At 36.1% G+C, this 12,455-nt stretch overlaps 1 protein-coding gene across 11 annotated transcripts in view; it reads right to left on the bottom strand.

Annotated features, from left to right (window-relative positions):
* The window catches only part of KHDRBS2 (KH RNA binding domain containing, signal transduction associated 2), a 360,694-nt gene that overhangs the window by 184,602 nt on the left and 163,637 nt on the right, over window positions 1–12,455 (bottom strand). For all 11 annotated transcript variants that reach the window (XR_004355952.1, XR_004355950.1, XR_004355949.1 and 8 more), the window contains exon 4: window positions 6,756–6,902. Coding sequence is in view for 2 of the 11 variants with exons in the window: in XM_032682291.1 (XP_032538182.1) it covers window positions 6,756–6,902 (147 nt within the window). In the remaining 9 variants the exon portion in view is untranslated. The remainder of the gene's footprint in view (window positions 1–6,755; window positions 6,903–12,455) is intronic.

Genomic DNA, 12,455 nt, shown 5'->3' with positions numbered 1-12,455 from the left:
AAAGGGCTGGCTTTGGTAGTAAGGCTGGGCCTTTTATATTGATTCCTTTGTGTGTCAAAAAGAGATCACCAAGGGATTGCTTTCACAGATTGAATATGTCTTGGCATATCTAAAACGGTCTTAATTCACTCAGAGTGGGAGTATCAACCCTTAAAGCACACGAGAGGCTGCAAAGTATCTGTATTGCCTTGAAGCAGCAGGGGAGTTAAGCCTAGGAAAAAGATACTTGTTAGTCTGGCATGTCAACAGAAGACCCAATCTTCATGACTCAAATGTAAAGACATTTGAGGAATTACATACTCTTTGTATGGCTACCCATTTCACAGCCTTACAGCCAAAAGAACCAGTAGTCTACAGGGTATATCAGTAAGTACATAAAAAATTCAGTCAGTTGAAAAATACTGGAGTTTCATTTTCAATTAAAAAGGCAATTTTACTGTATATCTCCACCCCCAAATCTTCGCTTTGAGGGAAAACTTTAGGGTTATTTTCATCAAACTTGAAATCAGTGATTTAAATGATACAAGTGCTGCTGCTCCATCAGCCATTATTGTGGTTAGGACAAACTTCAACACCCGTAAAAAGTCAAGAACCACAGTCCACAGGTTATGGTGACTCTCTCGAGTACACTAGTGTTTGAATATATTTATAATAATTTGATTTAATATGCAATGTTTAGGAAAAATAGCTGTGAAGAGGCAAACTTCTGTGACATTTTAGACTTTGACAGAATCTTTGAACTTTTTTTCCTTGATTATCAAAACTTGTGTGTGAAATTGCCAGAGATGTTGCACACTGGGAAAAACAGAACCCAGACAACTGAAACAGTTGCTAAAAAAATTCCTTATCACAGTTTTAAAATAATTACTGTACTAATTATTTATTACTGCAATTATTTTTGCAGAATGTGCAAGTATAAATTATTTACTTTGACAGGTATAAAAGATGTATTTTACAGATGTAGTTGTGCTGCTGCTCAGTGTCCTATTTAGGGAAATATTTTGCCTGTTGAGGTTTCTGAGAGGAAAAAAAGACTGACATCCCCCCACCCACACCCACACTATAGCTTATTTATAAGAAAACCATAAGATTACAAAGCCATGTAGAGTGAAATGGTATGTAAGTAGAGCTTTCATATCATAGTGTAGCACAGAAGAAATTTAGATGGCTAACAAAAAATGTTCAAAATAAATGTCATATACCTACATATACTTGTAATAAACTGGTTTATAAGTGACAAAATTGCTACTGTCTGCTGTATGTACATAGATTATACGTAACTTTAGTCTGTACTATATATGATTTATATATACAGTAAATGTATATTTGACGTAAAAGAATTTATTTTCCAATATTAGATGGAGAAAGACCTTCAGGGTATCAAACATTACTTCAAAATTCTTTAACTGTTACCACTGACCCAAACTGGTATTGAAGTTTTTTTTTTATTTCACTCGAAGGATCTTCTTCCTCAGTAATTTTTTGTCTTTAATTAGATGGATCAATGAGAACATAATGTTCTTAAATGACTAGTAAGAAAATTATTTTAATCAGTGGGATGGAGTAAGGTGAGATAAAAGGATTGAAGTTAACTACTCAGTATGATACTTATGCACCTACAAGGAAGTCTTGAAGACACTGTAGCCTGAATTCACAAAAACAATATAAAACCCTGCATTCACCTGCTGCCTCATGACACTGATTCCTAATAATGGAATCTCATCTGAGCTGATCTGATAAGCACCCTCAGAAAACTATACAGGCAGATGATCGCCAGTGAATGTCCATCAACTGGACTGCACTAAATGACCACATGCTTATTCCTGGCCTGTGAGTGGTGCCAATATGCCTCAATTTAAAGCATATACAAGTGGCTAGGAAAATGTATGCAAATATGTTGAACAGCAGCTTTTAAAGTGGTAATTGGTTCAATTTCTGATCATCCAACTGCACAGTTACAAACAATCTTTTTAAAGTGGTCATGTCACCACAGCTGCAACCTGCCCTCTACATAATAGTTCCTTATTACAGAGCACTCACACATAAAATGAATTATCACTATCTGCTTCCCTCATTCTCCCAAGGGATGCTAACCATGTCAAATAAAAATGCTTTGCTTAAAGGGATAAAAATGGGAATCAGAAAAAGATTTTGCATGTGTTAGAAAGCACAGAACTCCTAAAGATAGTATAATCCCTTACTATATGGAAATAGGAGCTTGTTAGGAAAACATATTTCTATGTTTGGATGTAAATAAGAATGATATACATAATATGTAAAATTTTTTTGCTCAGTTATACTGAAAAAAATTCACTGCATTTAATAGGCATGAACGTTTTAAAATCAGCACATTTTAAAGCTTGAAAAGCTTCTAAACCCTCCTCCACGCCCCCAGTCTCCCCTTCTAGTTTGTTGACTCTGCATCCCACTCTGAGGCACTGAGATACAACATGAGTTCAGGTTCCTCACCCAGACCTAGATCCTTGGCAGTTTGGGGTCAGAACTGCTTGGCAGCCAGATACCTTTTATTAACTTTGTGTTGGCTACAAAGGTGAATCTGCAAAACACGTCCTCCTCCTAAGCATCCCTACTGTTAGTACTTTCCACACAGCTAATACAGGATAACTTACATTATGTTAACATCAGTTCCAAATGTGATCTTTAAAGTAAAACCTTGACTTCGGGGAGCACATTTTGGTTTTGATTTTTTTTAGGTTGATAGAAAATAATGGAGCAGGCAGTTGTGTTTCAAAACTCTGAGATTAATCCTATTTACTTAATCATGGGGTTTTTGATCTGTCATATTTCAATCATATGCAAATTTTCATACTGAGAGTAAATATCAAAACAAAATGGAGCACAGCATCTAGCTAGTAATTGGATATTGCACCCTCCAAAGCCAAAGTTCTGCATAAAATATACCAAAGAACCACAAAAGTTAGTTACAAAATAAATCTTATCAACCAGTTAGCAACGCCCCAATGGCAGCTACCACTCAGACCTCAAGTCACTTGCAAGATGGAAGCAGCAGACAGTAAATGAAGCAGCTTGGCTTTGAAAGAGCCTCAGCTGGCAAAGCACTGAGTGCTGCAGACCCTGGGAGTTCAGTGATGCGCTGAAATGCCTGTTGGAGGGATCCCAATGAACCACCTCAGACCACAGCTTTGGAATGTGTTAACTTGTGGAACAGACAGAGTAAGTAGCAGTACTTAGCTTCTACCTCTGACTTGGAGGGAAAATCTTCACTAGTAAAAATTTTGAAACCTATTCTTGGGTAAGGTCAAAGGTGAAAATTAAATAATCACATTTAAATCAAAAGTTGTTGTTCATTAAGACTTTGCTTCAGTTAATAAATGTTCAACTATTTTTTTCCTTAGTCCTATTCTACATTTTTCTCTTTTTCTCTTACTGTGTTTTCTAGGCTTTTATTTTAAAATTGTCTCATGAAAACTTATGGATAAGGTATAAAGACGTTATTCCATTTTACTGACACAACGTTATTTCTGAGGGTAATATTTCACATAAACGTCACAAAATTCATAAGCAGTATGAGAACTCATATGAATAGTTTATTACATCCTTGATTTGCTATAAATAAAACTGATACGTTCTACTGTTTTCATCCCTGTCATGCAATTCTAATATTCATTGCTGCAATAAATTAGGTCTTATAAACAACGAAACATCATAAAACAAATTCAAGAGATGCTGTAAATAGGGAACAAAAAGGAAATTATCTAGTGCAATCTTTTTGAGTGCAAACCCGTTGTAACATGTTGCAACCAGCCAGTTAATAATTGCTTTGTAAATTTGAAATGAAGCAGAGGGGATAAAACTAACAAACAAGTCATAAAGTACAATTGTTACTTGTTTGGAATGATTATGATTCCCTGGAGGGAAGAGGGGCACAAGAAAGCTGGTTAATGTTCAAGGATCCTTGTCTCCAAGCTCAGGAGTGATGCATCATAATGAAGAGGAAGTCAGGCAAAAACAACAGGAGGCTCACACAAATGAATAAGATGTTCCTGGACAAACTCAAACACAAAAAGGAAGCCAACAAAGGGTGAATGCAAGAACAGGCAGTCTGGGAGGAATATAGAGAGATTGTCCAAGCAGCCAGGGACCAGGTTAGGAAACCTAAAGCCTTGACAGAATTAAAACTGGACAGGGATGTCAAGGGCAACAGGAAAAGTACATCAGTGGTAAATGAAAGACTAGGGAAAATGTGGGCCCTCTCTGGAAGGAAACAGGAGACCTGGTTACGCCGGAAATGAAAAAGGCTGAGGTGATGACTTCTTTGTCTTGGTTTTTACCAACAAGTGTTCCAGCCACACAACCCAGGTTGCACAAGGCAAAGGTGAGGACTGGGAAAATGAAGAACCACCGACTGTAGGAGAAGATCAGGTTTGAGAACATCTAAGAAACCTGAAGGTGTGCAAGTCCATGGGACCTGATGAGATGCATCTGCTCATTCTGAGGGAACTGGCTGAGGAAGTGGCTAAACCACTATCCATCATCGTATCTGAGAAGTCATGGCAGTCCACTGAAGTTCCCACTGACCAGAAAAAGGGAAACATAACCTTCACTTTTAAAAAGAGAAATAAGGAAGACACAGGGAACTACAGCTCTCTTACTCTCACCTCAGGTCCTGGCAAGACCATGGAGAAGATATCATCTTGGAAACTTTGCTAGGGTACATGGAAAATAGGGAGGTGAATGGTGACAGCTTCACTAAGGGTAAATCATGTCTGACAAATCTGGTGGCCTTCTAAAACAGGGTCTATTATTGCTACTGTCAACCATGTTCAAAATCTCGTAATAAAGAACTAGTTTTTATATTTCCTCCAGTGTAGCTCTTATACTTGTGCTGGAAAATAACTATAATCCTTATGAATAAATAATGTGTCACACAAAATATATGCTGAATATTTACAACAAATTTCAATATTACTCTCAACACCCACTGGTCTCTCTCGCTTATTCAGCCAGAACAGAATTTCTCAGGTTGGACAGAATATATAATGGATGTTAAAAATCCAGGTGGCACAAGGAAAGGGTGCCATCATCATTGTGTCATGCTAGAATGCAAGAGCTCTCTTCCAGAATGAAAAGGACATAAAAAGATAACTTTAAACAAGAACCCTGTTGCAGTTTGACAAAATCACAAACAACTGGAAATAGAGTTATCTAAAGGACAAAGACTGGCAAATTTTATAATTGGCCCTGTTACCATTTTTAGCTAATACACTTGAGAATTTTCAGGAACATATAACTTAATGATAAATTTTCTGTCAGTGTAATGGCTTGGAAGATCTTCACCATTAACGTGTAGCCAAAATGTCATTCCACAGTATGCTGCCACGTTACAACATTGACCTAATTTGTCCCCCATACTGTATGTTCAACATAAAATCAGAAATCATGAAAAAAAGGTACTTTCTTTTCTCACAGCTATTTCAAAGACTTTAAAATAGTATTTTATTTCTAGTGTTCCCAAACTAGAAGCATATTAAGGGGATGAAAAAGGAGAATCAGAAAGATAGATTTAGCTTGTTTAAAACTTGTAGCTCATTTCTGGGCACTCACTTGGTGACAATAAATGTTTTTATTTAAAACAAATATCCAGGTGTTTATTTTTAACAATCTTAAGTTGCTTAGTTTGTATTCTTAAAAAATTTATTTGCTCTAAAAAATTTGAACATTTTATATACTCTACTTCAATATTTCACTCGTAATGTATTCTCCTTTTCCTCCAACACGAAGCCCACATCAAATAAAGTGTTAAAATTCTTCCAGGTAAATATGCATTTGCCTCACATGAACATCTCTTACCTTGGTTTCATATTACTCATAACAAAAAGGCACTAATCGAATCCTTCTGTTATTATCAAGAGACACGAACAGTTACTGCCTTTCATTTTTTAATCACAAATAGAAACAAGCTGTCATCATATTCTTTTTAGGGAATCTAAGTTCTGGACATTTTTAGAACACTAAGAACTCTCAGGTGATGCTAAGACCTCAGATGACAACTCATGTAACTCTAGTAGTACTTTACTTAATATCTAGTATACATATGCTTCAATTCTAGGACAAATTTAAGTATGAAAATATCATGGAGTAACTGTATAAATGTGGAAAATATATTTCAGAGAATTTGAGGAAAATCAATAGACAAGAAGATAAATATTTCAGAAAGTTATATACTTAGCATAAATCAAATTGAAAAGGTTCCCAGCTTTAGAGTATGTTTCTGTGCTCTCCTGGCTGATGGAGGAGATTCTAAACTGTGGTCTGAGTCATAAGCTGTCTGAACAGAAATGTCTTAGGAACGTTTTGCTCATGCTGTTTGCTCCACAAGAAATTAATTAACTTCATTAGCAAGATATTTAGATAAATTGTTACATGTATTAAAATGTTTTTACAGACTTAAAAATCTTGAAAGTGTACTCTCATATTAATGACTACTGTCTGCCATCAGAAAAAAAAAAGTAATCTACTATTCCCTCCAGAAATCAAGTAAGGAAAACAAAAAACATTGACAAACGGAAAAAATAAAACATCTAAAAATATATTAGGGCATCAGCTGTGACAGTTAATGGTCTGTTTGGCAACTCCTTGAGAAATGAGAGAGAATAAAGGATGAAAGTTCAACAGAATTTTTCTTTTTCTTGATCTAAAGGTGCTTAAAGAAGGTACAAATTCAATGCAACAAAACCATAACCAGTTACAGAAAAATGTTACAAGTCACTTACAGGAACCAGGAATTTTTTTATTTCTTCCAAGGCATGACTCATACGAGAATACGCCTCCCCAGGCGGAGCAAAAACTTCAATTAATACGTGAAGCTCATCACTCAAGTGCGCGTATTTGGCTTCTCCACTTTTCCTTAGTTCTTCCTCCTACAAAAAAAGGGTAGGTTTGCTTTTTAGAACTGAAAATGTACTAATTTTGCAGTGATTTAGAATTTACAGAGAATATGACAGAAGGACATAATAATGTCTTTTAAACTCTCTAAGAAATAAAAGTCTAGTACAAGCCACTTAAAGATTTAAAAATCAATTTTGAGCGTTTGAATGATAAAACCAGCATAATTATCATTTACAACAGATTTTAATCAGCACAGTGAAAAAATGCTAAATACTCCAAAAGCAAGTAGTGACATATTAAATCCATAATTGAAAAGCTGCATTCATCTATCTGAATCTCAGCTCTTAACAAAAAATAAAAAATAAAGATCCATTTAACCATTTTGGAACACTTTAACAAATGCTCTGGTTTAGTAATGTCTTTAGGTTCTTTAATGCATTTCTGCAGCCTGTACATTTCAATATCGCTAAAGGAAAATATTCCCTAGTACTTCTATTTGAGACACAGAATCACAGGATGGTTTGGGTGTGAAGGGACCTTAAAGACCAGCTGGTTCCAGCCTCCCTGTCATGGACACCGACACCTTCCACTACACCAGGCTGCTCAGGGCCCCATCCAACCTTGAATACTTCCAGGGATGGGGCATCGCTAATTTCTCTGAGCAACCTGTTCCAGTGTCTCACCATCCTGTAGCGAAGAACCTTTTCCTAATATCTACTCTAAACTTACTCTCAGTTTAAAGCCACTATTCCTTGTCCCTTCATATATGCCCTTGTAAAAAGTCTCTCTCCAGCTTTCTTGTAGCCTCCTTCAGGTACCGGAATGCTGACCTAAGTTTATCCTGAGCCTTCTCTTCTCCAGGCTGAACAACCCAAATTCTCTTCATAGCAGAGGCCTCCGGTACTGATCATCTTTGAGGTCCTCCTTTGGACTTGCTCCAACAGGTCCATGTGCTTCTTATATTGGGGTCCCCAGAGGTGCACTCAGTACTCAATGATGTCTGAGTTTCAGTCCCAGTTCTGATACAGAGTAGCTATGCAACCCACTGTGCATCAGTTAAGATGGTGAATCACCTCACCTAGATTTATCTCAACCATCTTTGGGTCCCAGGGTCCCAGTTTTCCAGATATAAAACAAGCCTAAAAATCTTACTTCATGTTAGAGTAATGTTCTGAAACATCAATTCACTTTCTTACACAAAGCTTTGAGATAGCAAATGCAAATTGCAATACACATGCATGGTAGTACCCACTTCATAAAAAGCAAAGATATAAAATAGTGATCAAGTTAATGGCACTGGCTATGACACCATAATGAAACATTTATGCCATTACTACACAAGATAGCCATAAGTAATGCTAAAGATATGATGAGTTGAAATCTCAGTCTTCAAAAATATTTTGAGAAATGTAATTTAGAAGAAAATATGTATATATAGAAAACATAACCACAGAAAAAGAAGTAAACTAATTTACTTGAAATTGGTGAAGTTACAGCTTTTTAGTACATATAAAATAATACTTTATGAACACTTAGCTAAAATATAAAAATTGTAACAACAGAGTACAATTCTTACTGACTTAAGTCTATTTAATTCTCCATTAACTTCACTTAGTTTAGCCTTGACTACTTTACACCATTTCTTGACACCAAAAATATTTGCATGATGCTATGCTTCTAACAATAGGCATATAGTTCTTTTTATCCACAGTAGAAGATCCAGCACCAATGATTTTTTGATTTTTCACAGAATACACAAGGGTAAAACTCCTTTAATGAATTTCCACAGCCTCTACATTTTAGCTCCAGAGTCCTAGACCTGACTCCAGGCTAAGTCAACATTTTGTAGATGATGATAAAATCATAACTCAATAAATGTGATCTATGATTTTATTTTTAAAAGTTGAAAATGGACATAATTTTTTTCAACCGAAACTTAAAAATTAAGATAAGCAGCACAGATGGCAGAGTATTTTTATTTTTACAGTTAAAGTATCTTTGGCATTTTAGCTTATTATTGAAATGTCCATAAGAACCACAGCATAATATAAGAGTCCATCATGATATGTTACAATACTTTTCAGTTTTCTGGGAAAAAATCCCCACACATTTGATTGCTGCTTTCCGAATAATATGACATAAAGTATTTCAAAAGAATTAAGTTTTAATAGTTATAAAGTAACATCCTAGAAATTGCTGGAATTTTCTTTCATTGTTTTTTTAAAATTCTGGGAAAAAACCAAAACACCAGCAAGCCCCCAAAGCTGTCTTTCAGGAGAAGACTGCCAATAAACTTTGTAAAAACTATATATTGGAACTTTTTTCAAATGTAGAAAAAATAAAAAATAATGTTTGGTTCATTATTTTGATTAGGATTTTGCACAGCTAAGACATCAGTAACACGAATTGATAACAAAGACCTGTTCTCACAGAAAGTTAGGTATATGCTTCTACAGTGGTAACAGTAAGTATTCTGTTTCTCTTTTATTTCCTCAAAAAAAACCAGGAATTCTTAAAATACATCATTTTATAACCTGTCTCCTTGGATCAGCACATGCTTTCTGTCACTATTTGGCAGTCATTTCTGTAGGAAACAACTGCTTCTATTTAGGATGAAAGTACTGCCCCTTCTCTAGCATTGCAGTTGGTTTTGCTTCCTGCTAGTTGTAGCCTTGTTGCACAAAGTTCACATTAGAAGCCACAGAGCCTTCATGGAGCTCAGCTTTGGTTTAGTTTCCTAGGAGAGGAATCCTATAAGCTCTGCTCACTATAAGTAATGGGAATTGGGAACAATCAGGAGACTCTCCTCTAAACTGTGCTTCTGAGTTAAACTATAACACTAACGAATAAACACCCCATGTAGCATTGGTAAGGACTGAGATGGGTTATGAGACTTTCTAGCACATGGTACATTAAGGCAGAATAGGTGAGATCATCATAAATCTATTTTATATGTGTTCTTTACAAGGTTATCTGAATGTTGATGGCCTTGCAAGGCCCTGACGGTCTCTAATGCACCAGTGCAATTACCTGAGGACTTTGGATGTTTCTTGTATAATTTTGCCTTAACCACCTGTGAGGTCCACATATTCTCTATGGTGCTGTCTGTAAGTTTTGTCAGATTCTCATAGCTTTTTATGTTCCATGATTCCCCACATCATGTCCAGCAGTTTTGTAGACTCTGTTCAGCTTGCACAGCCTTGGCCAGGGTCTACCCAGCAGCCAAGTTGTTTGCCCACAGCCCAAGTACAGACATTATAACTGCTTAAGCCTATTCACGTAGACATGAACCAAATCACAGTGAAGGGTGACTTGTATTGAAAGACTGATAGATTCACTGTAGAGAACAACCCTGAAAACAATGAAAATGCAGTTAAGTCTTAGGCACTGGATCTTAAGGTAGAAAAAGCAAACCTGGGACCTAATCAGTTCTGATTTATAAAATGAATGGAATAAATTTCCTGGGATTCCCTATCAGTGATGGCAATTGCTCTTAGTACTCACTCTCAGGTTAACAGTATGGTTCTTATTTAGTTCATGGTGATGAAGTTTAACTTCACCACAGGGTGAGCACATCACCCTCCAGAGAAAACTGCCCCTTCGTCCTGATCCTCTTCTGCTTCCTTCTGCATGCCAATTGATGCATGGCTCCACAACCCACTCCCTCATAAAAGGTAACAGGTATTTTGAAATACCTGTTGTGTTTTATATTTTTCAGTTGTCCAAAGCAGGGAAAATGAATTATAAAACTCTAAAGCAGAAATATCAGGAGTACCAACGTCTGCAAAAGTGAAGCATGTAACTGATAATAACATAAAGGCCAAGAAAAATGATGAATTATGTCTGGATGTGAAAGCAGACTTACCATTTAAAAAAAAAAAGTATGTTGACAGAGAACTACTTTCTGTCTGGAATCCTGGCCAAAATGCTTGAATAAAAATACAGGAATAAAGTTGAAAGAAGAAATGGAGTTTACATGGCAAACTAAGTTACACAGTCCAGATTGATGAATAAAATAACAATAAAATAAGATATCAAAGAATAATAGACAAGAAACTTGCAACAGGAATTGTGTAGATCTCAGAAATAAATTTCATCAATGCAATACACAGAACTTCCTATAATGTAACAAATACAGCTACGAAAAGAAACAATGTGTACTTGAAGAACAATAAGAGAATTGCAGTGGATTTGCAATCTTACAAGAAATTTGCAAAGAAAAGTATAGTGCAGAGACTAGACAAAGATGATAATCACAGTGCTGCTGCTACACAGGCATTATTCATAAGACCAATGGGCAGTGCTACAGAATAAAATTAATGAGTATGCAGTTTGACAAATGCAAACCTATTTATTTTTCATCTGGACGCAAATGAAAAAATCAAGACGTTGTCTGTCACACTGTAGTAAAAGTAACATCGAACTACAGGATAACAAGTAAATCAGAATAGATATAACTTCTTGGTGGTACTGGTTTGGATTTAAAAAAACTTTCAAGTCCTAAGTCCCATCAGTGAAGGAACAGAGAAAAAAGAGAGGAAAAATTTGATAATGGATGAAGCATTGGAATGGTATTCAGCAGAGTACAGAGTGAAGTTAAAAGACCTTAGCTGTTCCTTGTCTTTTGTTTTTAAACCAGTTATTTTCACTCTAGGAAGAAAATAAAGATGGAGGTGGTGAGCACATGAGGAGAGCTCACAGAGCGGAACAAAGAGAGTGCACGTACAATACCTGCAATAGCGACAGAGACCCCACAATGATATACAGGCATGTAGAAAGAACACTGCTTACAAGAGAGGAAACTACTGAAGATACAGGTGACAACAATTATTTTTCTATATTTGCTGCATCATTAAAATTTTCATAGTTCCTTTGGTGAAATGAAGCAGAGAATTGTGTACATTCAGTACTGCCTTAGGCAAACAGGCCCTTCAATTCAAGGGTGCTTTATTTCCTGATGTTTTTCATAATGAAATATGACAACATCTTAACGGCTAAGAGGTACTAAGCCATACCTAGATCACAGTTTTGTTTAGATAGGTGAAAAGGAAAACAAAGACAAATCAGCAGAAGAATGTCATGAGAGTGCAACCACTGAATAACTATTGAAAGAACCCTAAAACCAGGGGTGAAGGTTAAATGAAGAAAAAATATAAATTCTGTGAAAAAAATAAATGCCTAGGAGAAAGGTTAACAAATTAAAGTGGTATGTGCCAAAAATGAGGCAACAGCTGGTGACCAGTGTGACCAACAACTCTTTGTATAAATTCCTTGCCAGAAAACTAAGAGCAGCTATAAGAGTTCACAAACCTACAAATGTTCCTACACTTGTACAAATCTAAGCAGAAGCTAAAACAGGACAGGTAAGAACCACCCAGGCATTGGACAGTTGCTGCTAGAACTAAACAAGCTGACCACATTCAGTGAATACAACCAATGAATTGCAAGTTTGCAAAGCTAATGTAGGAAATTAAAGATCCTCAAGAAATGCACAATTACCATACCAAAAGATGCTTCGTAGGACTAAGTTAATCTTAAAACTTATGATCACAACTAGGGACCACTGCAGTCAGGGTGCTTCCAGA

The sequence above is a fragment of the Chiroxiphia lanceolata genome, chromosome 3 (assembly GCF_009829145.1).
Source record: "Chiroxiphia lanceolata isolate bChiLan1 chromosome 3, bChiLan1.pri, whole genome shotgun sequence".
NCBI lineage: Eukaryota > Metazoa > Chordata > Aves > Passeriformes > Pipridae > Chiroxiphia > Chiroxiphia lanceolata.
This window is presented reverse-complemented; position numbering and strand designations above follow the sequence as displayed.